The sequence below is a fragment of the Watersipora subatra genome, chromosome 3, assembly GCF_963576615.1.
Source record: "Watersipora subatra chromosome 3, tzWatSuba1.1, whole genome shotgun sequence".
NCBI classification, from domain to species: domain Eukaryota; kingdom Metazoa; phylum Bryozoa; class Gymnolaemata; order Cheilostomatida; family Watersiporidae; genus Watersipora; species Watersipora subatra.
In genome coordinates, this window is record NC_088710.1 from 54,238,136 (window position 1) to 54,265,799 (window position 27,664).

The 27,664-nt window shown below is 36.5% G+C and overlaps 1 protein-coding gene across 1 annotated transcript; it reads left to right on the top strand.

Annotated features, from left to right (window-relative positions):
- Positions 1-286: 286 nt before the first annotated feature.
- LOC137390741 (kinesin-like protein klp-3) lies at positions 287-26,949 on the top strand (the record flags this gene model as incomplete). Its single annotated transcript, XM_068077064.1, has 15 exons — positions 287-325; positions 2,362-2,460; positions 3,295-3,381; positions 4,483-4,530; positions 9,783-9,995; positions 10,608-10,808; positions 11,726-11,860; positions 12,140-12,316; positions 13,271-13,390; positions 14,907-15,080; positions 17,508-17,705; positions 21,256-21,461; positions 22,740-22,926; positions 25,074-25,169; positions 26,511-26,949. Coding segments are annotated over 15 exons (2,115 nt in total), but the record flags the coding sequence as incomplete, so codon positions are not given.
- Between the last annotated feature and the right edge of the window lie 715 nt (positions 26,950-27,664).

A 27,664-nucleotide genomic window follows, 5' to 3' on the forward strand; every position in this document is an offset into this window, starting at 1 on the left:
TTTTATTCACACTTCAGTTATATTAGAATTTAATTTTAAATTGCATTAGCTAAATATTTCAAGTTCTGAACTATTTTGAACTATATTATTCCAATCTAACTCAAAACTCTGGTTTTCACACTCAGCCATTATACACTTAGTTGACATACAGGTTATTCCCTGATATTTTTTAGTTGCATCAGCTCCCCCTGCTATTGATACCAATTATCCAGCACATGCCACAGGAAACAGAGAAAAAAACGAATTACATGTACTGCAATCGCAAGCGGGACCTTCCAGTCGTCCAGATGATTTACACCGTCTTCACTGTCCATCCAATTATGCGGTAGGTGACCAGTACAAATTCAATGTTTCGCTATGCTCTGGCTGATGATGTCATTTGAATTCATAAGGAATTGAGATGAAGTATCAGGAAATGTTGTAAACCTTGTACATAACGTGGATCTTTGGAGCGCATCATTTGGTGGTTACAAACACTGGTGAATCTTTCATCGGGTTCATACAGTTACCATATTTGGTGCATCCAATGTTCAGGTGCAGTAGGAGCAGGAGCAGTGTTTTACTGTTTATTTAAAAGATGGAGAAAGTTCAATACATTATTAATTAACTGTTACGTAATGAGATCAATGTTCACTCAAAATTCAAATTCTAAATTTAGATTAGTTTCAGTAGCTGCTCCAAAAATTATTTTGATTACCTAATTAATTGAAATTAATTATTATTAATGTTAATTCTCAAGTGGAAATCCTCGCCAACAAGAGTGAAGCCACTTAATGTCCATACGCATGAGTGAGGTTTTTACACACTTACTCTTGATCATAGAGCAACTTCAGTTAGTTTGAAAAATACATGACTTGGGGAGGAATTAAATTGACCTATCAGTTGCAGAGGCCTATAATTCTTGTTGTCTACTGAGGGCTGGCGATGCTTGTGGCATATCACATGAATCAAGTTATTCTAGCACAAAGAGACCAAGTCAGCATTTATCTCTCTTTGTGTTTTATTAATATATTTGGTTTTTTATGTACAGTATTTTTTCTTTCAAAAGTTATCTGCTCTAAATTTAAATATACGGACTCAGTTCCCAGAATCTCTATGGAAAGTGTTCAATAAAAGTATACAAAACTTTGTTGTGTTTATAAGGAGTTGTTCCAAAACCAGTCTTTGCTGTAGATGTATTTGAGTTTCAGTTGAAAAAGTAGCATTAACTTGTGTTGAGCATTAGAATGACATGGAAATAAATCTTTATACGGTAGGGTACATATTAAAATAATATTATATTTTTTTTGTTTATCGTTATCGCAAGGTAATAGCTATCATCAAAGGCTTTTGCAGTAAGTTGGAACTGATTCACAGCATTAAATGAAATTAATGGGTCTAACCTAATAAGTCTCCAAATAAACTGAAAGAGGCTCACGGAACCATTTTAGCTTATATCTCTATCACAGCCAGTGTCTTAGATAATAACTCAAGTCTAATGAAGTTTTGTCTTAGCACTGTAATAACTAGTAACAGAACGCTCTATTGTTACAAACACTCTATTTCTTGTAAATTTTAGAGCTAGGATCTGGGCTAATGCATTCGCGGGTTCAAAATTCAAACCAGATGAAATAATAAAGAGAGATCAATTAAAATGCTTTCACTACTGAATTTATTTAAAATATTGTTTCAGAAACAAAACTATGTCAAAAATTGCTGGAGTTCAATTATGTATTTAGGATGAAATAACTCGCATGTTCTTTACAGCAGATGGTTGTAAACTGTAACAATCAATGCATTGCTCAACACACTCTTATAGTGGACTGTTTTGCGAGTTGTAGCATATTTGTTTCCTTCATTCTCCATCAATAGTAGTTTATCTTTTATTGAGATATAATAAATGGCTTCTTTCAAGTTTATCTCAAGTTGAGGCACTCGGCGTTGTGATAAAGCTCTCTTGATGTGTTTAATTTATGACATCAACTTGGTGAATGTGTACAAACGTTCTGGCAGCTGGAATGAATTGCTTGACCTCTCGGACTAGAAATTGCATAAAGGTGTTGCTGAAAGTGTGCTCTTTTAAATGCATGAGCCTTGGTGCAACAAATTAGTATTTTCAAACTAAAGTGTACGCAAGTGGGTGTAAGTACGCAAGTGGGTGTAAGTGCATAAGTTTATGTAAGTGTACCAGTAGTCTTGACTGTCAATGCTATGGTTAGCTGAGGTTTTGTCTATGAATTAATTGGCATTGTCATAAATGCCGCAGCCCAGTTTTCATTAAGAAGGTAATTTACAAAAGATAATCTTCATTTGAAATTATGAGAGCAAGTTGTCTTGAAACAGCTCTGCTAATCATTTAATCATATAAAATACATGTTTAAGGATGAAGATATTGTTATTGAAACCTTCTATCACAAAGAGGGCAGCGAGCACTCCTGTGTATATCATGGTGGAGAGCGCTTCTTCCTGGATTCCAATAATGTAAGCCCATAACCTTCAATATTTGACCTGTGATCTGAAATGTTGCAATTTACAGGTTACCTACCGTACCTTTTTTTAAAGTTATAGTAAAACTTCTATTTGAGTCACATGACGTTTTATTCTTCAACCCGTTTCTTATAGACGCTTTATTTCTTTACTAGCTGGTCAGCATTTTGGAAAGATGAATTTAACTCTTTGATAGGTGAAGCGATGCTAATGCCTATATTTTGCACTCCCAGGTATAGCGATGTTAAGGTCGTCAGCCTCAACGTTTTTACTACAAGGTTTTTCATATAAGTCGAAACATTTGACTGAATTAAACAAGGAATTACTTTGAATAAAACATTTTAGACGGATACAGTTATCGCTCATTTCGATAGTGTTGCTTTCAAAGTTTTAAGGCAAAAACCTAAAAGTTTTGGAGTAAGAAAATGAACTTTGGTATGCCGTAACAATGGCTGCTATTACGATGCTCTATTCGGCGCTCCTAAAGACTATTCTCAATATTCATCAAAATACTTTGAGGTTTTCAGGTCAGTGATTTAGCGACTCCGAATGAGAGTTCTGATGATTGTGATGATCTATCTTCTTAGGTAGACCGTCACTAAATCCATGGCAACCACTACAAACACAACGAAAGAATTAGTTGTTATTGATGTCACCGAGTCATTATTAGTACCACTTTGTGGACACTTTTCTATTGATCACTTGTTATTGTTGGTTCGTAAAGATTAAACATAATGAATGTCAAAATGGTAGTCAAATAAAGGTGGCGTTCATAGAGAGGCATGATAGTAGTTCTATCAAGTTAATGAGAGAAGGTTTATTATATAGAGCTGGAAGATCTTCCCCGAAAGGTGGTATGATGATGGGGTGATTCAGACAATCGAGGTTGTATCAGATGACCCAGTTCTTAAAAAAGTAAGTTTATACTTACATCAGGGCAAGGTGTGACTTGCATCTATGGAATCATGTGATTTGTGGTGTAATATTGTGTTGGTGGTACTCATGTATGTCTGGATTTTACTCAGATATTTGCATTGATACAGTGGTATTGTTTGTATTGATGCAGTGGTATGCCTTATATCTATGCATGGATATGATTTGTATCCATACAGCTATATGGTTTGTTTCTATACAGTGAATGTTGTTAATATTCATATCTATATGGACTTTATCGGGATAAATCTCATTCAATGATAAATTTTACAAATCCATGCCTGGAAGAAAAAGAACTTCATAACGGAGTAAAAGAATAATGTTAAGGTGTCTTTGAAGCGTGGACTAAGCTGTATAATTATCTTAGTATTCATGCAGTGCTAGAATTTTTGTCTGTAGATTATTGGTACTTGCAATCCAAATACATGTAATACTGGAATATCTCATCTAGTGGATTGCACTTGCAATGCACATAGTTGTAGTTGTAAGATGCGTTTTTTAACAATTGTACAGAAAATGAAATCATAGAGCATGATCACACTTTTGTCCTATGGTATGATAGCCGTACTATGGTATGAATTACATCCATACAGATATATAGTTCATACTCAGTGTTATGAGGTAGATCATAGCACTGAGTATGAACTATTAAAGCATAGAGCGGTTGTGCATATCAGTAGATGTAATTTTTGTTTATATATAATTATAACTGTCAGTGAAGTTACAATACTATTAGGATAGCCTATAATAGTGACCTCATATAACCCTATTATCACTAGCCGTTACATTTGATTCATGAAAATTGCTCGTGGCAGAATTGTGTATCCACCGCTTGTTTGGAAGATGCGGAGAAATATTTTTTTATGATTTTGTTTTTAGTAGGCGTCTTGCGTTGTCATTAGTTCAACTTCTGTGTTAGTTATTATTGTTTTAGCGTTTATCTTCTATTTGTGAGTATGTCGCTGTTTCAGTTCTCTGGCAACTGTGTTGGTTGTCACTGTATTACACACTTTGCTTTTATCTGAATTTGAAGTATTTAGAAATCTGAACAACTTTTTAATACCAGTTCACACACTGTTTTAGGAGTTCTTGATGCAATTGGAATATGGAAAGGCCATTTGGGATGACACAGTAAGCTTAAACCAATTGTACATATTCTAAACAGCATCTGATGAGATAGATCTGCTATGCTAACTTGTTATACAACTTGTAGCCAACTTTAGCAGCTTATGCCTTTACCTACCAGCTTCCTGTTTTTACTCGCCAGTTGCTCGCCTGCTGTCATTCCTCTAACTGCGAGCTTCCTGTCGCTCCTTCACCTGCTAGCTTCCTGTCACTCTTCACTTGCTAGCTTCCTGTCACTTCTCAGCCTGCTAGCTTTCTCTCATTCTTCAACTTTCTATCCTCCTGTCGCTCTTCAACCTTCTAGCCTCCTGTCATTCCTCCACCTGCTAGCCTCTTGTCACTCCTCCACATGCTAGCCTTTTGTCATGCCTCCACCTGCTAGTTTCCTGTCATTTTTCCATCTTCCTGTCATTACTCTACATGCTAGCCTCTTGTCATTCCTCCACCTGCTAGCTTCCTGTCATTCTTCCATCTTTTATCTTCCTGTCATTTCTCTACCTGCTAGTCTCCTCTAACCTCAACCTTGCTAGCCTTCAGTCAATCCTCTACCTGCTAGCCTTCAGTCAATCCTCTACCTGCTAGCTTCCTGTCATTCCTGCACCTGATAGCCTTCTGTCACTCCTCAACCTTCAGGCATCTCTTCATCTGTTAGCCTCCTGTCATTCCTCTACCTGCTAGCCTCCTGTCATTCCTCCCCCTGCTAGCCTCCTGTCACTTCTTCCCCTACTAGCCTCCTGCCATTCTTCAACTTTCTAGCCTCCTGTCGTTCCTGCACCTGCTATCTTGCTATCATTCTTCCGCTTTTTAGCTTCCTGTCATTCCTCTTCGTGCTAGTTTCCTGTCACTTGTCTACCTGCTCGCCTTCCGTCACTCTTCAACCTGCGATCCTCTCCTCCTGTCAGTGGCATTGCATTGGCAATCAGGTCAGGTGCTAGCCTGCTACGGGTAACCATGTAACCCAGTACTACCTGTGCCATGGGTCGGGTCGCCGGCAACTAAACCAGCAACCCCTCCCTTTCTTTGAAAGGAGGGTTTGGATGGGAACTAAAAACAACATCCACCCAACATTCGGGCATGTACTATCCCGACAGCAAAAACACCAGTTGGAAGGGCGAAAGAATCTCTTGTAGATCAACGGCCGCGTACTGCAACTTGTCATACTCCCAATTGTCTAGGTCTTCTTGCCATTGGATCAGAATATGACTAGCCAAGTTAGTGGATCTCTGCAGTGCATCAGAAGAACCACTTAAATCCACGCACAGCTTTCTGCTTGCACCAAACCAACCAACCAAGCCCTGCGGCGATTGGAAGGTGGCAACGGGGATAGGGTAGTGAAACCTGGGAGTCCTCAGCTCCCAACCAGCACGCAGGCGGTGGAAGTTTATCAGTCGCTCGTCTCTTGAATGGAACAGGAGAGATGTTCGGTAGTTGCTTTCACGACTGAGCAGCCCTTTTTAGGGACCGCCCTGCTCACCTCAATCCGAGGAAGGGACTAGAAAAGGTGTCCTATACATGGTCTGTTCCTTTTCTCACCTGGCTGGATTACCGCGTCCAGATGGTTCACCTTATTTGCGGTAGAAAACAACAGATTACACTAGCAACATGGAATGTACGCACGCTCATGGACAATCAGCGCAGTGATCGACCTGACCGTCGCACAGCTTTTGTGGCACGTGAGCTCAAGAAGACATGATATTGATATTGCTGCACTACAGGAGACAAGACTTGCTGATGAGGGCCAGATGACAGAAGTGGAAGGTGGTTATACATTCTATTGGAAAGGGAGAGATGCTAAAGATCATAGGCTGTATGGGGTAGGTTTCGCTGTTAAAAATGAGCTTGTTAAGCACATGGACCATCTTCCTGTCGGCATTTCAGATCGACTGATGACCTTACAACTAAACATCAGTAAGAACAGGAAAGCAACACTGATCAGCGCCTATGCTCCGACCCTGATGGCCGAGCAAGAGGATAAAGAGCTATTCTATTCAGCTCTTGATGACACTGTATCGCATATTCCTAGAGCCGACAAGGTTGTGCTTCTTGGAGACTTTAATGCAAGAGTTGATACGGACAGCACGACATGGAAAGACGTCATCGGCAAAGAGGGAATTGGCAGTATGAATGACAATGGTCTCATGCTTCTCACCAAATGTGCAGAACTTAACCTTGTGATTACAAACACTCTGTTCAGACAGAAGAATAGAAGGAAAACAACCTGGAGGCACCCTCGCTCCGGTCACTGGCACCTGATAGACTATGTAATCACCAGACAGCGGGACTTGGCAGATGTAAGAGTAACCAAAGCGATCAACTCAACAGATAGCTGCTGGACGGATCACAGATTGGTGAAAACTGCTGAGTTTCACTCTACAGCCCAAACAGAGAAGAGCTAAACGGACAGCAAGGCCAAAGTACAACGTGAATCTATTCAATAAACCGGATGTGAAAAAAGACTTTCAAACAAAAATCAATGAGAGACTATCAGCTGAAATCTATGACCAAAATGTCAACTCGACTTGGACAAATCTAAAGAGCTGTATCACTGAGATATGCGAGGAGGTATTAGGCAAAGCGAAAAGGCACCACCAAAACTGGTTTGATGAGAATGACCTAGAAATAGAACAACTTATAAATAAAAAACGATCTAAATTTGCAGCCTGGCAAAACGATCTTAGAAACAAGGAGAAACAGAAGGCATACCACAGCATACGAACAGATGTGCAGCGACGAGTTCGAAGGATGCAGAATGAATGGTGGACACAAAAGGCAGAGGAGCTTCAGAGCTTGGCGGATCAGAATAAGACAAGGGATTTCTTTGCAGAGACACGAAAACTGTACGGTCCTCCGTCACATGGCTCTGTACCTGTTCGAGACAAGAGTGGTGTGCTCCATAAAGACAAAGATGCCATCAGAGATTGCTGGAAAGAACACTTTTCAAATCTTTTGAACCAAACATCCACTGTAGCTGATCCAGTCCTGCAGAAAGTCCCACAGCTGCCAACCCATCTGCAGCTAGGAGAAGAGCCAACACTAGTCGAGACGAAATCCGCCATTCGAGCAATGAAGAGTGGGAAGGCTGCTGGCGCTGATGGAATACCTGCAGAAGTTTTCAAGCATGGTGGAACTAAACTTACCAAGAAACTGCACTGCCTTTTTACACTTGTGTGGACAACTGAGAAAATACCTGATGAATTACGTGATGCACTGATTGTTACCATTTTCAAAAAAGGAGATAGGACGATGTGTGGGAACTACAGGGGGATATCCCTCTTGTCAATAACGGGGAAGATTCTAGCTAGAATTCTGTCCTATAGACTCTCCAGTGTTGCGGAAAAAATTCTTCCAGAGACGCAGTGTGGTTTTAGGCCTGGCAGGGGTACAGTAGATATGATATTTGCTGCTAGACAGATCCAGGAAAAATGCCGAGAACAGAACAAGAACCTTTACATAGCCTTCATAGACCTTACCAAGGCTTTCGACACTGTTGACAGACAATCTCTATACAAAGTACTTGAGAAAATCGGCTGCCCTCCCAAATTTGTGGCTATTGTGCAGCTTCTGCATGATGAGATGAACGCATCAGTTTTGGTGGATGGCCAACAAACGGATCCTTTTGGAGTAAAAACTGGGGTGAAACAAGGCTGCGTGATTGCGCCAACGCTGTTTTCTATCTACTTGTGTGCTGTACTGCACCTTGTGAAACAAGAACTCTCTGAAGGTATCACATTGAACTATCGAATAGGCGATCTGTTCAACCTGCAGAGACTTCGGGCTAAAACTCTAACTTCGAAACAAAGTGTTCTTGAGCTCCAATATGCTGATGACAATGCTCTCGTGGCTCATACAGAAGAACATCTTCAAGAAGTCATGACAGCTTTTGAAAATGCTTACAGGGCTCTTGGACTCAAGCTGAATGCAAAGAAAACTCAAGTATTGTACCAGCCGAAACCTGGAAAAAACATAGTCACTCCACGCATTGTTGCCGGAGGCGAACCACTTTGCCCGGTAGATGACTTTGTATACCTGGGTAGTAATCTCTCCTCCAAGGCCGACCTAGGGAAGGAGATAGAGAGAAGACTGCAAGGAGCTAGCATAGCATACAGAAAACTGAGACAAAGAGTGTTTGAAAATCCAGTCTTGCAAGTCGACACCAAGCTAAAAGTGTACAAGGCAGTAATTGTCCCCACACTACTGTATGTCTCAGAAACGTGGGCTACTTACAGCACTGACGTCAAGGTTCTGGAGAACTATCACATGAGGAAAATGAGAGAACTACTAATGATCAAATGGTCTGACAAACGCACTAACAATGGTGTGTATCAACAAGCTAAGATGTCCAGCCTCGAAAGTATGATCGTTAAGAACAGACTTCGTTGGGCTGGACACTTGGTTAGAATGCCAGACTGCAGACTACCAAAACAGATTCTGTATGCCGAACTAGAAAATGGGAAGAGGTCACAGGGGGGACAAAGAAAGCGCTATAAAGACTGTCTCAAAGATAGCTTGAAGCATTGTCACATCAGATGTGAAACCTGGGAATGGAATGCCACGAGAAGAACTGGATGGAGAACTCTAACTCATAAAGGGGTGAAGATACTTGAAAATGAAAAAATGCGTCACAGAGAAGAGCTCAGGGCAGCACGAAAAGTGCGGCTTAGCTCATCTGATACTTTGATGAATGATGACTACCAATGTCCACATTGCAATCGTCAATGCAGAGCAATGATCGGACTACGGAGCCATCTTAAAACACACCAAACACATCAATAAAGCAAGCAGACATCTTACTCTAAAGAGAGGGATTTTGCATAGAGATTGGCAATTAGGCTTCACTGGTCTGTGTCTGATCCTTAGCATGTATAGATGCATGGTTTGACAAATGTTTCTTTTTTAATTTGTAATATTTTGCATTATACTTTGATTAGCATATTTTATGTAAAATAGCTCTATTTCAAATTTTACTCAGGAATTGTACAGCTTCTAAAACTGAATAAAAACCTGTAAACTGGCGTGTGTTCACAATGCTGTAGCACTATGGTGAGGTGGTTTGTGAATACTTACTGTTACTTACTGTTGCTTAAATATTGAACTGCATGTTAGATTTTTCCAAATTTGAACAGTTCTGTGTTACAGATCATTGATGTTGTCATTGACCCCCCTCCCCGCTTCTCCTTTATGATCATAACTTGTACACGGATTAAGTGCTATATATACACTAAGTTTAGGTCTCGAGGCGTACAGTTCATTTGTTCTAGAGACAGCAGCAGACCAACAGAGCAGAAGGGTCGGAAGATGACAGGACTGGTAAGCTGAGACATCCTGTTAAAGGGGATGTTTCTACCTACATATTTAAAGAAGAACACAACGTTCACTGCTTTTTTGATGTGGCATCAGGAGAGTGGGTGAAGCTGCCCGTCTGTCTTGAGCTTCAGTCCGAGCAAATTCAGTCACTCATATCAGAAGTTCGAGTAAGTCAGATCTCACCATACTGATACATTTAAATCAAGTTTAGAAAAAGAGTAGATAACTCCACAAGTTGTGTTCTGCATTAATTTTTTCATACATGTTCTAGTGCTTGTCCAAACCAATATTCTAACAACGATCTTTTGGTTTGAGCATCTGATGATTTGGTTAAATCTCCTGTTCTGCACTCAGAGACTTTGTTATAAGGATAGTCCACTTGTATAGTTGTATTCGAGAGTTGGAACTTTGGCTATGTTTTGTAAACAAATTGATGATATGTGAACTCAAGGTTGTAGAATTTATTGTACATTTAGCATTCTTTAATCCTATCAATGATGATGTTAGTGTTGTTGTGTGACATGCCGATACGGCAGCGATTACACACACTAGTTACATAAAGTATTTTAAATGTAGTTACTGTATGATGCTTCATAAGCTCCCTAGTTGCTTCCTCCTTTATACAAAAACAGATTACAAGCATATCAGTTTTTTATTTCTGGTTTTTGATATTTTAGAGCAATTGATAGAGATCAAATGCAAATTTAAAGTGAGTGATATATAATAGTAAATATTTTATATATAACTATTATATCTGTATGACTGCTCTGTTTGCGCAGCAACAAATACCAAGCTGGACAGACACACGTGATATTCTCGCTGCCCTCAGGGCAAGCAATTATGATGTCACAGACTGCGTGAAGAATATGCACCTTGCAGGCTATAACAGCTTTGCTAGTGCAAGCACTGCTCCTGGCTCTCACGTTCTCTTCGAAAAGGACCAGAAGATAAGCTCACTCGAGTCTCAGTTGCAATATCATGTAAGTGCCTATGGTGTATCTATGGATCTCTCTATGAATTCATGAATGGCTATTGCCTAAGCTCACTCGAGTCTCAGTTGCAATATCATATAAGTGCCTATGTTATATCTATGGATCTCTCTATGAATTCATGAATGGCTATTTTCTTTGTATAGATGACATGTGTTAATCAAAATATGATGCTAAATAATTTAATGCTTTTTTAAAAAACATTTGTAGAACATCTGTACATGTGAATTAAATTGTTTATGTATATTGTTCATGTAAATAAATATTTGTGTACATGTTTGCCTGCGGACACGCAATGGGCAAAGTGTAAGCAGATATCAAGATGTTTATTGCTGCGAGAGTATCTATGTATTTTTCTGTAGCAGTAGTATCCAAACTTTTTGCGAAGGTTCAGATTGGGTGTGTTAAAAATGCTTTTGTATTCGACATTGTAGTTTAGCACTAAATATTTGATAAAGATGTACATCTTTTAAAATAGTCTGTAATTTTGTTGTTTCTTTGAATGCTGATATGAGAGTGTCTACATTAAAGATAATACTAGAGAATATTTGAGGTACTGAATAAAGAATGGGTCACACTTTCTTGTGTGTTTATTATTTCTATATAAAATAAGAATGTACACAAAATGCGCAGACTCTTCTGTCAATAAACAATGATAGCTCCACCCGTACTGGCTGATCTATAACTGTAATGGCCCTCTCTTTTTTTTCTCTCTTTCTTTCTCTCTTTCTCTCTCTGTTTGTGTTAAGACTCATGATATGATGAAGTGCCTTTTTTTCTCCCCCCACACCTCTCTCTCAATTTTTTTCTTCCATTTTGCTCTTTTTTCCCTCTTTCACTCTTTTTTTTCACCCTCTCTCTAACCCTCTCTTTGTTTCATGATAAGTCATAATATCAGCACTTTTCAGCAACACAGATATGACAAAGACAAAGAATTGCTGAATACTGCTCATTCGGAAAAAACAAGGTTTCTTGCTCAGATAGAAGAACTGCAGAAAAGAGTGGCAGAGCTGGAAGTTTCAGCTCGATCATCTCAATTACAGGTAAAAGCAAATGTTAAAAGTTTTTTTTATCCCTTCTATTGTTTTGTTGTCCAGCAGTAACTCGCTAGGTGTTGAGTCAGATATAATCAATTTAGATGAATTCATGATTCTATGGTCAGAGGCTTGAAGAGAGTCAGAGTTGTTGGAATATAAAATTCTGGGTAGCAGAATGCTGTGATTTGTTTGCTATTTGAGTGGAAGACATCTTGGAGCCATACATCTTTTCTTCAAGATTCTCCTAGTATTATACATGTATAATCTCATTCTGCATCATTTTAGGTGAATTCTCTTTCACATGTTCAGAGAGGCCAGCAAGACACCAGACCGAAGAGCTCTGTGCCAAAGCAGTCTGTCAGATCTCTCTCCCATCATGCCAGACTCATCAGCGAGTCTCACCACTTACTGAAATTGGAAGTAAAACAAACTTTCTCAGAACTGGCTACACTTATTAAAACGGTAAGGAGTTATCCCTCATGCTGTTTTATGGCAGTTGCATCGTTTCTGTTTATTTAGTCTCTAATATTACTCTAAAATGTCCATACAAGTAGTTATAATGGCATCATTAATATTATACGTTATCATTATTGTTTTAACATGGCAATAAACGAATCCGTTGAAATTTTTTTTAGCTTCAGCATGCTTGACAGTAAGGAGCATTCAGTTTGCCGATTTATTGTTATTCCAGATTCATTGGCATCATAGCTTAGTGACTATATGCCACCTTCCATTGATCGTTTAAAATCTTAACCAAAGGTTGGCTGCATTCAAATTTTCAACTTGGTTTTTTGTGTGAAGCATTTTGGTAGGATTGCAACATTGACTGCAGCTTCACATATCATTTTCTTCAGTTCATTTGCACTGGTGTGACTCTGCAATGGTCGGTGTGACTGCAATGGTTGGTGTGATTCTGCAATGGTTGGTGTGCCTCTGCAGTGGTTGGTGTGACTCTGCAATGGTTGGTGCGACTCTGCAGTGGTTGGTGCGACTCTGCAATGGTTGGTGTGATTCTGCAATGGTTGGTGTGACTCTGCAATGGTTGGTGTGACTCTGCAATGGTTGGTGTGACTGCCATGGTTGGTGTGACTCTGCAATTGTTGGTGTTGACTGAAAGTGAAGGCTAGTGTCATTACAGATTCTATTTTTTGTTTATTATTGAAAAAATTCTAATATGATGAATATCGTTCGAGAGTTCAGTTACACTGGCTTGAAGAGCTCATTTGTATCCGAAGTTACATGGCTATAGCTGTAAGACAATAAAATCCTTGCTTTTTTAGAGTTTTGTTGTTTTACCAAAATGCAAGTTTTGGTGAAAGCGCAAGTTTTGGTAAAACAAAACTTGCGTTTTGGTAAATAGTTTACTACTTACCAAAATAGTGCCACGCAAGTTCATTATGCGTTTGTAACCTACAGGCAGTGGAGACATCCAAAAAGCTTCCAAGCTCAGGATCTCTCGTACCAAAGAGTGAGCTTGAGGAAGTGAGAGCGCTATACCGGAAAGAGTTTTTACACCGGAAGCTTCTATATAACAAGGTTGGTGGATGCTAGATACATGTATTTACATATATGCGTGTCACATATATATGTGCTTCACACAATCGTATGGTTCCTTACACTTTGAGAAGTAAAGATTTATGATTTTATCGGCCAATCGTGAACTAACCGCTGTTTTAGATGTCGCAGCAGTGAAGTATGTTATCTATCTTTTCTATACATGCACATATTTTAAACCTTTGCACACATCTATGATTTCATATCTACTATAGATTATGTTGGTGCACATATTTTATCATATAAACACCTAGAATATTGTGCCACACATATTTTATGATGTCACACCTGTAGTCCATGTCACACCTGTAGTGTTATTTCACACCTGTAGTGCCATGTCACACCTGTTGTGCCATGTCACACCTGTCGTGTCATGTCGCACCTGTCGTGTCATGTCACACCTGTTGTGCCATGTCACACCTGTAGTGTCATGTCACACCTGTTGTGCCATGTCTCACCTGTAGTATCATGTTACATCTGTAGTATCATGTCACATCTGTAGTATCATGTCACATCTGTAGTGTCATGTCACACCTGTTGTGTCATGTAACACCTGTAGTGTCACGTCACATATATATATTTAAGATGTCTCGCCCAATCGTGTAATGTCACATATGGCATAATATTTCACACTCCATGTTTCACATTTAGTGTAAAATGTCACACCCAACATATGATATCATGCCCCACCTGTGATTCACACCTGGGATTTGCGATCACACCAAGCGTGTGATGTCGTCATAAATGGGTTGGTGTTGCACTTAGTGTATGATGTGACACATGGTATATGATGTCACAAATGATAAAGAATTGAACATTGAGGACTTGATGTCACATACATGGTGCCGTCGCATATGGTTTGTGGTATCACAGACAGCATTTGATGTTACACTCAACATATGATGTCGCATATGGTTTATGATGTAACCCTGAAATATCATGTCATGCAGCGTGTTTAATGCCACACGAGTAGCACAAGATTCATCCTATTACCAAATGGGTTATAAGACCTTTCATATACATGAGTACCAGATGCGCTCAGAGTTTCTCTTGACCCTGACAATGCTTATCACTAACAATGCCACAAAAAATTCATAAACTGAAGACTGTGCTGCCTCTCAAGAATAAGAAATTTATACAGATTGACATCCATAGGATAGCTTACTATAGTCCGATGGAAGTGGTCACAGGAGTTAACATGTAGGGATTAAGCTTCCATGTATGTTTTCATTTAATCAATACTGTAATTATGTCTTCAATTTTGCTTAATGTAATATTTCTACTGATTAATGAAATAAAACACGGTCACACCCTCACGTTTTATTTGAGCAAAGATGTTTATTCTGAACAGATATTTAGGCAAGATACGTATCCATTTTCTAATCTATGTACTGAAGTGGTTGAGTGGTTTTCATATAAGATGATACATTTATGGATATGCCTGTGTGAAAAATTATCTTTCGTACATCAAGTCGTATGTGTTTTTGCGTTCATGCAGCTGCAGGAACTAAATGGAAATATCAGAGTTTTTGCCCGATGTCGTTTCGACCCGCGCACGAGATGCATTCTGAACTTTCCCAATGATGAGGACATTACACTGAATGATGTGAGAGGCAACAAACAAACTTTCACATTTGACAGAGTGTATAGCCCAGAGACAAGCCAAGAGCAGGTAAGATGCATTATTCGTGTCTACTTTAGTTCATCAGGACTAACACTCTGTTTACAGTAATAGCAGTACTGACTTGTCATAAGCATTCTTTCTGGCATGAAATATCAGTCGATAATAATAACAGCTCTATAGTCTAACCTTTTCTTATGATTATCTTAACATAATTTCAAATAAATAATAATATTTATTAAGCGTGTATTATTATATATAATTATACTAATATTATTACATAATAATATTAATATAATTATTTTTAACTAGAATATCCACTGTCATACAGCCCATGACCAAAGTGATATTGGAAAAAAGAAAGGGTACTGATGGTTGAGAAATGCAATATTAGCAGGCAAATGGCACTGCAGTGCAATAGGATAACTGCAATGGTAGCTGTAATGTACTGGGTGTGGGTGTTATTATATACAACAAACAACAATAATGAAAGGAAAAGATTATATGTTTATTTCTCTCCCCTGCAATAGGAGAAATGCAATATTGGCCAATATTAGAAGTGAAATGCACTGATATTATTAGAATAACCAATATTATTAATATAGTAATAATATAAAACCAATGCACAATGTTGTTTACATTTCATAACGTCATAGCTAACAATATCAAGAAGTGATATTTATATAGATTTTTAGAAAATTTATTTAAAAAAATGTTTGGTCATGACAAACAGCAATAATGAAAGGAAAAGATTATATGTTTATATCTCTCCCCCTGCAATAGGAGAAATGCAATATTAGAAGTAAAATGCACTGATATTATTAGAATAACCAATATTATTAATATAGTAATACAGTAATAATAGAAAACCAATGCACAATTTTGTTTACATTTAAAAACGTCATAGCTAACAATATCAAGAAGTATAAAAAAAAATATCCAAATTTATAATTAAATATCGTAATAATCTCATAAGAATCGTTAGAAAAAAATATCATCGTCATTTCCTTTACTTACACTGTGTTGGACATAAGTTAGAATACCAAAGTACTCAAAATTGTCTAAAATGTCAGTTACTTTGAAATCGGCAAAAATGAAACGATTTCAGTATTCCTACGTTAATTACAGAAACCTTTAGCAATTCGACAATGCTATAGACTGGTGAAATGTGCACGTTATTTTCTCGTGAAATGCGTATGACTTAATCGTTCTATTCTCTGTCGCTCGGCATTTCAATTTCCGGTCTTAACTTTTATAAAAGTGAGGCTTAGCAAGCTTTAATAACGAATTTCGTCCAAATAAATCTGTCTATTTGTGTATAATCCAATCAGATGGGTAAGCTTTAAGGTAATAACGAAGGTTTACAAAGATTTGGTAACATATTTAAATAGGCTTAAATGTGTTTTGTATCGTTATTATACTTTAACGACTTTACAAAACGATGGTTAAATTTGTTGATGAAACTTTGAGACAAGGGTTCGTCTCATTGTTGATGAATAATTTTTGGAAGTTGTGTGCACATGTGCATTTATCATAACTCTCCCCACCAATCGCTTCGCTCGTGTTTGGTCGTGGGATTATGATATACTAATATACATAAAAGTAAAGTACATTTGCCCAACATATGATGTAAAGTACAAGCAAATGTTTGACTCTGGTCTCAAAGTGATTTCCAATAGAAGGCTTTCAAAATTTCTTGAAGCCGAACATGCATAAACGAAAGCAAAAAGGCTCTTGAAAATTTAAAGGGAATTAACATAATATCAAAAATTATTAAAACCCCATATAAGGTAATTTAGTTTAACTTCACCTAGTCGATGTTAGTCAGTTGCACCACCTATTTCTACCCATGCTTCCGCTTACAAAACTAGCTTTGCTTGGTCTACACTTCTGCTTGTGTTTGTGATGGACTGCACTGTTTTTTAATGATTAGTTTTTTGCATATAATTTAGTTAATGACATTAAATTTTTTATGAATTTTTATATACTGATTTGTTTTAATGCTATGCGTAGTTATCTGCAGTATATTATTAAAGGGTTATTATAGATAATTATAAGAATATTCTTATAACAGCTGCTCCAACACGCGACGGTTTTAACATATGAAAATTTTTAGATTGGATTAATTTGTTATGTAGAGGTTGTACCTTGGTAAAATTCATATCAAATTATTTAATGCCATCAGTGTGCAGGCTGCATCAAAAACTCACCTTAACCAACCACTACAGTATGCATAAGCATTGTCTATGTCAAAATATTTTAAACCAACAAATATTAAAAGTTCATTTTATGCATTTTCAATGTTATTAATTGAGTTGTTTTTAGGAGTATTATATAAACAACTTAAATGCACATCTCACCTATATATAAATTATTAGAATATTACTGGGCTCTAGCATATTGGCCAGCTTTGGTGACTTCTATTATATCTGTAACAAGTTTTTCCTAGGCCTACATATGTACGACATTTGTCAACAGGTGTTTGAGGAGACTCGTGCCATAATTACCTCTTGTGTGGATGGATACAACGTCTGCATCATAGCGTATGGTCAGACCGGGGCAGGCAAAACTCATACCATGATGGGACCCTCGGATGATGTAGGTGTGAACATCAGAGCAATACAGGAGTTGCTTCGCCTTACCAATGAGAGGGAGTCCATTGACTATCAGCTCAGTGTGAGTCATATAACATTGTTATTATAATCATTAAGTCTCTAAGAAGTCTAAAGTTCAGGTTTTGTGAGTTATAATCACATTCATCCTCCACTACTCTTTTTTTTTTATTTAAAATTGACATTGGGAGCAAATCTGGTACAGTAGACGCTGCTACAATGTAAGTAATCCGTTCCAGGAACGCTTACGTTATGGGGAGTTCACGTTATATGAACAGTAAAATACATGTAAATTGCTTAATCCATTTCGAGATTTTTCCAAACTCATTCATTTGGCCATACAATAAAAAATCAAGACTTAACTTTTTAATTTGTTGTCTGTAACTGTAATATTTTTAGTTTGCATCAACAACTTGTCTCCTTTTTCTGATCAATATCACTGGTTTTATAGACTATGATTGCTGTAATTTTGCTATAAGTTGATGGGGAATGCACATATTCGGCGTCTATTTACAACGATTCGTTTAGTTTTTTAGACATCAAAGTCTACATATTATGCAAAGTACAACTAATAACAAATATTTTATGTCTAATATGAAGCAAAACAAAAATAGGTTTTTTTTACTAAAAAGAGCGGTTTTTACCTGTTTCTCATTTAGCTGTATCCGGGGATCAAGGTTGGGATAAAAATAATTTTTGACGATACTCACAACTTGTGGCATTCAGATTGGTAGACTGAGGCTGTAACACCTGCACCAATCGATCACCTTCAAGTATTTATTAATAATTGCGCAGCTACCTGTTCTCTGTTTTGTTGACACATCTGATGATCATCTATCACAACGAACTAAAATATCATGGAGTTGTATATATTATAGTATATATATATATATAAATATTATATGTATATATATATATATATATATGTATATATTATAGTATATATATAAATATTATATGTATATATATATATATTATATTAATATTTTTTCTTACAAGTGCGACGAGATATGTTACTATTCAAGTCTAATTTGAGAAGTTGCCCATACTTGACACTTTACGCTATGTGGAATTTTTTACTGATTTATTATATTTTTACGAAGATTTATTATAAAAATTTCAATTTTACAATATTTATCCTCGTGGTCACTATTGTAGACATTTCGACATTCCTTCTGTTGCTTCATGAAAGTATGCTCACCGTTAATCATTCATTCAGCTCATTTCTGCTATAATGCTGCTTTCAATGGCTTATTCACAACGACATCCATCGGTTGCAGAATACTGGTCATGCTGCCGAGGATAAAGACGAGGTCTGTATTGTGCCGCTTTTTTTTTCATTTAACATTGTTGGTCGTACGGCACCGGAAAGCGTCTAACATCAGCACCGATCGCTGCCACCAATCATTCAACATGACGAATGTCGAAGGATTTCTCGAAAATTTACATGAAACACCGTCTATATAAAAACTAATAGAAATTTAGCACTAAAATTAGGATGTGTCTTATACACAGTTACCCAGGTTTTCCATAGTTTTTGAGGTCAAATATCTACTGCGTTCTATACACGGTATCGTCCTATACGCGTGTATTTACAGAAATTAAAACTAACATTTTATTAATTTGCATTTAATTTTTTGACAAATGCATCTATTTACATTTTCCTAGGATCATCAGGTACCAAGCACTAAACTGCCAAAGTTAGTGCTGTGTTTTAATAAGTTTTCAAGTGTGTTTAATACATTGTGGGGGACCAAGATGGCATGGTGTTTGGAGGTGTACAACAAAAAATGGCTTTAATTTGCACTCTGAGAACAACACTTAAACTTATGAAAATAATAGTTTTTGAACTAAAGTTCTGGCTAATCAGGCTGTGTGAACCTACACCTCTAAGAATTAAGGTGATTAAGGTAATTGGTGATTGATGCTTTGACAAGTGATCATATAAACCAGCGTTTGCTTAGATTAGAAGCCAATTAACAGTGTTAGACTCAACGCTATCTAATCAATCTATATAATCAATCAATCCCTTTGAAAAGCTAATCTCTTCTCCTTTTCTGTTGGGTATCACCTTAGTATAATAAGCCAATCAGAGATAGTAATAAAAGTACTTTCAGAAGCTTGAGAGTTCACTAATAGTTTGTAGAGATGATTGCTTTTTTGCGTCTTCGGTTCTGTTAACACTCTTAGGAATTGTTTTAAAGTTTCGGTTACCCAATTTGGTTTCACAGTGAGAAGCTGCTACCATAAAGTATCACAAAGCATTTGATTTGACAACATATCACATATCATCAGTTCATATTTGAGTTTCTGAGCTAGACAACTATGTCTATGTAAAGTTCTCTTAAAGTGAGCTTTAGTAATTGACAACATTACTCACTGTATGTGGATAATCTGCATGACCATGCTTTAGATTGCGTGTCTATAAAATGCCATATAGAAAAAGAAAGTGTCATTTTCTCCCTATTTGGAGCAATCTTAGCTTAGTCAGTTCAATGCTCAGCATTTAGTGAACCTATCGAGCTGTATTGAAAGAGGATTGGCAGTTTTTTATATTTATATTGACGACGGAACTGCTTGACTTCTACTTTGCAACGGTGTACTCGCACTCGTCCATGTATTAAATAAAACAGCCTCCCATACCCTGGAGGATAACTACATGTATAATCAAATCTTAATCTCTGACTGCCTCTTGTACTAAACCTCTTTTGCTCTAAAATTAAGGCTCCTTTATATTTGATAAAGCCGGCATATGCCAGTCGATACTGCTGACATGGCAAATATTAGGTATTTCAAAATATGAGTCATAGAGCTTGCTGAACATTAATTGATAAATAGGAAGCGCAATTAAAAAGCTAAAGATATGACTAACTGAATCCTGGACAGTAGCTATAAAGATTTGCCAAACAAAAGCGAGTGTTAAATACATAAATGTATAAAATATATAGTCGGGCACTATAACATCTTTTTAGATTATTACTGTTTAACTACTTGAAGGCTTTTTAACATTTGTGTTTGGTATTTTTCAAGTAAATGTGACTATGTAAAACAACAAAAGACAGCATCAGGTGAATACATTGTAAATCATGCAGCGAAAACTCACAACATTCTGACAAAAGATTGAATAAGTTTTATCTATAAATCAATAATAATCTCTATACCTGTTGTTTTGTTATCAACCAACTTGATAATTTATGATCATTTATTGTTGCATTTCAACTGGGTGTTTTTTTCAGTGGTTAGCGCTGCAAAAACTAGTGCTGCAATAAATAATACCACAATAAGTAGTGCCACAAAAGATAGTGTTGCAATAAACAGTGCTGCAATAAATAGTTCTGCAATAAATAGTTCTGCAATAAATAGTGTCGCAGTAAATAGTGCCACAATAAATAGTGTCGCAGTAAATTGTGCCGCAATAAGTAGTTCTGCAATAAATGGTGTCACAGTAAATAGTACAGCTTTAAATACTACATATGATAACACATCTCAGCATGGGTTAGCAGAAATCTTTTGCATAGATGCTCATTAATAATGACAGGTTTTTGTGCTACAACCTATTTGGTTAAAAACCTTATTTTTGAAAGCAGTTTTGCATTCAGGATGATTGTTTGTAGGTTTCTATGGTTGAGATATATAATGAAGTAATACATGACCTTTTAACTAGTCAGTGTAACGTTGTGACAGCACAGAATGTGGGACATTCTGTTACCATGTCAGGACTATCTAGCCACACCGTGATGACAGAACAAGACATCTCACATATCATGAAGACAGGAATGACCAATCGTACTGTTGCCTCCACCAAAATGAACTCTGAGAGGTTTGTTATTATGATCTTGTATAATTGACGGCTACAATGGGCCACAATTTTTTGAGTTTTCATTTTAGTAGTGACAGCACTCACCTATCTATACATATTTGAAGGCCATTCAATACAATATATACAATGTATCAAGGCCAATACGATATATACAATATATGAGGGCCATTCAATAAGATATATACAATATATGAGGGCCATTCAATATGATATATACAATATATGAGGGCCATTCAATATGATATATACAATATATGAAGGCCATTCAATATGATATATACGATATATGAGGGCCATTCAATATGATATATACAATATATGAGGGCCATTCAATACAATATGTACAATATACGAAGGCCATTCAATATGATATATACAATATATGAAGGCCATTCAATACAATATATACAATATACGAAGGCCATTCAATATGATATATACAATAATTATATGAGGGCCATTCAATACAATATATATAATATAATATATATAATACAATATACGAGGACCTTGCATATTTACTCTTCTAGGAAAAAGTCTTCTAAGTTCTTCTCTGATCAAGTCATATAGGCAGCCATAAAAATGGAGACTGCAGTAAATAACTTAATTCAGACAAATGACAAATCAATTTTGATTTTACTTGTATCTGCACATAAATAAACATATTATAATTACACCTACATAAGTGTGTTGTAATTACACTTGGCATCATCATTTTGTCTTTTTCAATTGCCTCATCATACTGTGCCCAAATTTATGCCAGTCATATGGAACTTTACTATTTCTTTGCACTAGTAATAGCAGCAAGACTCATGGGAAATTTAGCCATGTTTTATTTGGATATTTAAACTCAATACTCTGTTGTGATAGCCCAAATAGCACACCAGGTATTTGGGCATCGGCTTATATTCAAGCTTTTGCAAAATCCATCATTTATGACAGTTTGACAGATGAGCTATCTATATATGTATACTTATTGGTAATAGTCTATAGAAATATCAAATATAACTTTAATTAAGACCATCTGGTATTGAATGTGTTAACATGGTTGCCCAATGCTAATCTCTTAAGTATTTTGATTGCAGGTCAACCATACTAACAACTATACTCTTAGAAATAAAAACTGTAACAAACTAAAAAACTGTAAATGGTTGGTCGAAAACAGCCCACATTCACCCAGACTGGTCTTTTTTGAGTCGAGAGTAACTAAAAGTGTATCAATTGCCTAATGTTTGTGTATGCATTACACAAACTTACAGTCTAGTGGAACATTTCTAGCTCAAGATCTCATCTGCTTGTAATACTGAAAGTGGAGGGACATGACAAGGTCAGCAATGCAAGGACCATGGGAACCTTGACACTCGTCGACTTGGCTGGCTCCGAACGGTTGGCCAAAACAGAGGTTTCTGGACAGCAGTTGGTGGAGGCTGTCGCAATAAATAGATCTCTGTCTGCATTGGGACAGGTTAGTATCTACGTCAACATTTCACTAAGGGAATATTACTAAATGTTGATGTTAGTTTTTTTAAGCTCCAATGCTTTAACTAACAGAATTATTTCATAACTTTTATGTTTTCTAATTAATTGCTAAAACAGAAGTAAGGTCTAAAGATTGAACGTGAGGAAATTGAAGTTCAGTTAATTATTTGATGAGGTTCTGATCAGTTGACAATCCTGCCTGACAAGACATGTCTGCTGAAAGATATGTGTTAAGATAGCTTGGGCAGTTATTTATTGGCAAGCTTAATTTTCTTGTACTTGCAATAGATTTTTTATTGTATTCTTAACAAGGTATAAAATATATTTAACTAGATGAATGCCCGGCGTTGCATGGGTATTAAAAAACAGTTTATAAACTGTGACAGGTAATGTAGTTGCCTGCCACTTGCCATTAGTCTGGCACATTGCCAATGGCTAATTTGAGTAAGCTAATATCCATATTGCTAAACTTACTAATAAGAGCCGTGAGAGCAAGCTTTAGTGATGTTGCGCGTAACATAATACAGAGTCGCTATGCACATTTAACCTACATGTAGATAGCCACTCACATCGCTCAATAAATCCAATGCTTCTCGCGTAGCTCAATTGGTTAGCTTATTGTCTGGTGAAAGAGAGGTTCCGAGATCAAAGCAGGCTGCTTCATGCTTCAGCTATAGCTGAGCAGACTGAATCACAGACCAAATTACAGATGGACACTGAGATTTATATATACTGTATAGATATTGGTAATAATGCGTCAGTCTGCTAGATGATTACTATAGGCGTGAGAAGGGACCTAATGGTTAGCTCTGACTTTTTTGGTTTTTGACAGTATCCGATAGAAGTTTTTCTGCTAAGAAGATTAATATATAATATGTTGGTGTTTGGATGATTTTGATCAGATTATGCTGTTTAACAATCACATATTTGCCAGACACAATCGAAATCTTTTTTATTATTATGCTGTCAAAGTTTTCATTTGAGAAAAATCTGTAGGTGATTTTGCATCCACCTAACAATTAGCAGCTGTATTTGCTCAGCACATGAAATCAGTCAATCGGACCATCCTAAATTCAAAAATCACAATTTAAACTGTCTCAAGTAAAAAGGAAAAATTTATTTTCATTCATTCAAGGGGGAGTATTGGGTCAATCACTACCTGATGATACTCGAACACAGTCGCAAGGTGACTTGCATTAGTCTGCATACAGTGAATTAGTTGAATAATATAATCTGGTTTGATACTATTTTAGTTTATTTTGAATGAGAGGAAATGCTTGCAATATTGATCAGTTAAATTACCACAACACACATCAATGTGGTGCATGAAAGTTGATGTTATTGTATCTAGAGTCTCAAGGGGCAGCGATGTACGGACGATATATCACTGAGATGAGTAGAGTGACAGAATCAAGTCCAGTCCAAGTTTTCTTAGATGCCATTTTTGCTCTAGCTCTAGTTCACATCTAATCAATTATTGGAAGTTATAGCACTATGAAAAATAATCCCAATCATGGAAAAGTAAAAGCTCTTAGGCAAAAATTGCTTGGATTATAGAAACAAAATGACCACCATTCCCCATAGCAATGCTTTCACCACATTTGTTTTGAGGTTTGGGGGTAAAACTTAACGTGTTTTTGCGCACAACCATAGAAGGCACGTCAAAGTAGTGTGTTAATGCAAGTAGGCTCCATTTCTCCAGAAAAATTGATTTCCAAGCTTCAAACCCCTAATAAGTCTGAAAACTCTGATAAGAAAACTAATCCTTGGTCCTTTTTCTCTAATATCAATAATATAATCACACCTCATAATATATATTATATATGCATTAAATAATTATTAGTATTTTATTTTTTACTATTTTGGGGATAACATACATCATATTACTACCGAACTAGCAATTACTAAAAAAGATAAATTTATTATGCATCATAAATTAATGGAGCAATAATAAATTAATTATTAATATTAACATAAATATTTTCTTATCTTGTATTTATAAGTTCAAGATAAAATATTAAGGTTTTTATTAACACTCTTGAATATTTTTCTCCCTTGCTAAGATTGGTGTCAAATCCATAATTGTTCGAGTGGTGCCATGAAGGTGTCTAACCTCTTCCATCATGTTGGCAGGTCTTCGCAGCGCTCGGTAAATCAGCTATGCACATACCATTTAGAAACAGCAAGCTTACACAAGTACTGCAGCCATCACTCAGCGGAGATGCTAAGGTACATATTTCCATGCAGCTTTCTTTTATGAATTTCATAGCTATATATTGTTTTGGTAAACTTCTTGCTGCCTTATTAACCATCTTTGTATCTTGCCATATTTTCACATTACGTTCACACAAAGTTTCTTTACAAAGCTGCAGTTATTTACCTGCCTCCACTGACACGGTGATCTTCCAAAACGACATTGTTAAAGGTTGACTTGCAACAAAATTCACATTACAGTTATTTGGTATCAAAAGATTCACCATGTCTTACTCTGTTGTGTTGTAGGTGCCAAATACGTGGAAATGTGATTACAAGCTCTTAAAAGCTCAAAAACGAAAAGCCGCCGTAGATTAGAATCGTTTTATTTATTTGACGTAGTCATTACAGTTTGGTTATCGTTTTATCACGTGATGTTCTCCTTGTGAATTTAAAGGCCAATAAAAAGCTCAATATAAACTTATCGTAGCACTAGTTTATGACAAACACTTCGGGTTTTACCGAAGACCCCGTATCAAATATTGATGCTCGCTACTTTACAGTTTCGTTTCGGCTTGGACTAATCGTCAAGTCGTAATCTGATCATGTGACCCAATACTTCGAAAATAATTTTTGCAGCACTTTTCGATTATCACAGGTAAACAACAGGCTCGTCATGATATCAGACAATGATATGTACTCCTTCGAGCTAAGGTTAAAAAGTTTAACGATTTTTTACGGTAAGTTAAAAGATATCAGTGCTAAAAGTAACAGCATTACAATGACGATAAAACAGACGCGTAAGAACAGCAGACATGGTTTTATTGAATGCGTGAAGTATATTTGTGAAAATATTTCGACGAATGAGGTCGCATGAAAGTGTAAACAGAAACCATCTTGTAACAACTACGTCCCATTTGAGACTTTTGGAAAGAGAATCCAAACTACAGCGGTCTCGTTTGGCTGCAATTAACTGTTCGTTTTTGAACTTTTAAGAGCTTGTACTCACATTTCCACGTATTTGGCACCTACAACACAACAGAGTAAGACATGGTGAATCTTTTGATACCAAATAACTGTAATGTGAATTTTGTTGCGAGTCAACCTTTAACAACTACAGAAGGTTGGAATTTAGTTTTAAATTAAAGCAATGAAAAGTACATATATTATTGCTATATGACTGGAATGTCAAACATTAGTAGCATATTTTAGCGACTTCATGCATTTGGGTGGCAAAGCTTGACCTGGTAGTCAAATATTGTAGTACTTAATATTAACTGCAGTCATGACTAGCTGACGCTTGTCACAGGTACCTGCTTTTTGATATAAATTTGAGTTCACTTCATGTGGCTGAAGGATCTATGAATTATGTTGCAGGCAGTCTTGTTTCTAGCTGTAAGCCCGGCAGCGTCTAACTTGGCTGAGACTATTTCAACTATGACATTCGGCAGTAATGTGAAGCAGGTAGAGTTAGGAGTTCCCAAGAGAAATGTCATTAAACCTAAAAAGTAATCCACAACAGCTTTTGAATTTCTTGTTGCTGGTCAAACTTCAGAGATGCCTTCTGACTACTAATTTTTATGTGGTAGTTCTATTTTTAACTATATTTGTGCTATATACTGCAACGGGTAATATCATGTCTTCCTTCCAGATGCTTTTAGCTCAACAAATTAACTTTTATATTTATCCGTCCCAAACTAATTTTATTTTATGCTTTTTTGCTCTTTACCATCACTGAATTTGTTTTATTTGAGTTTTTATTTTTATACGCTTTTGTATAATTTTTTAATCAATATAATTGTTTACTGATCCTGTATGTATGCCTTTCGTTATACTCCCTACACTCATCATATACTTAAAATTGGTTATTTGTTGCTGAAGGAGAAATATATAGCCTACGCTTGATTGCTCATTCTATTAAAGTTGTGAATGCGTAGGCCAGCCACGCATGACATTCTATCATTTACAACTGAATGTCTTGAAATTATTCTTGTTAAAGAGTAACCACAATAATAAATTGATATGTACTTTTTAAGATGATGCAAGAATTTGAGCGTCCAAAATTTTAAGAATTTAGGAAAAGCCAAATTGTAAACAGAAGTTTACAGGTTGAAAGTATGTGAACGCAGAAAACATTTTGATCATACACTAGAAATTGGAGGAAGGAAGATACTTACACTCGGTGATCAATCTGCCCATTCATACGGGTAATCATATTATTATAATAGATGTGCACTACAATAGCAATCACATCAATCAGTGTGTAACAAGTGTTGAACTTGAGCTTTCATGTTGTATATAGTGTCAATGTAATAGGAAATACACTTCCACCTTTTTGTTGCTGACATTGCCTAGGTTGAACTTTTTGTCATGCGAAAGGTTTGACTTCGAACCGCGCTAATGATGGTACGTGTTACGATAATACGTTAAAATCGTTCTACAAAATGATGCGTCTCGTATATTAGCTACTCTACCCAGTCATTACTTTTACTTAGTGCTCTTCTGATCTTTCTGACTTACACTCAATCATA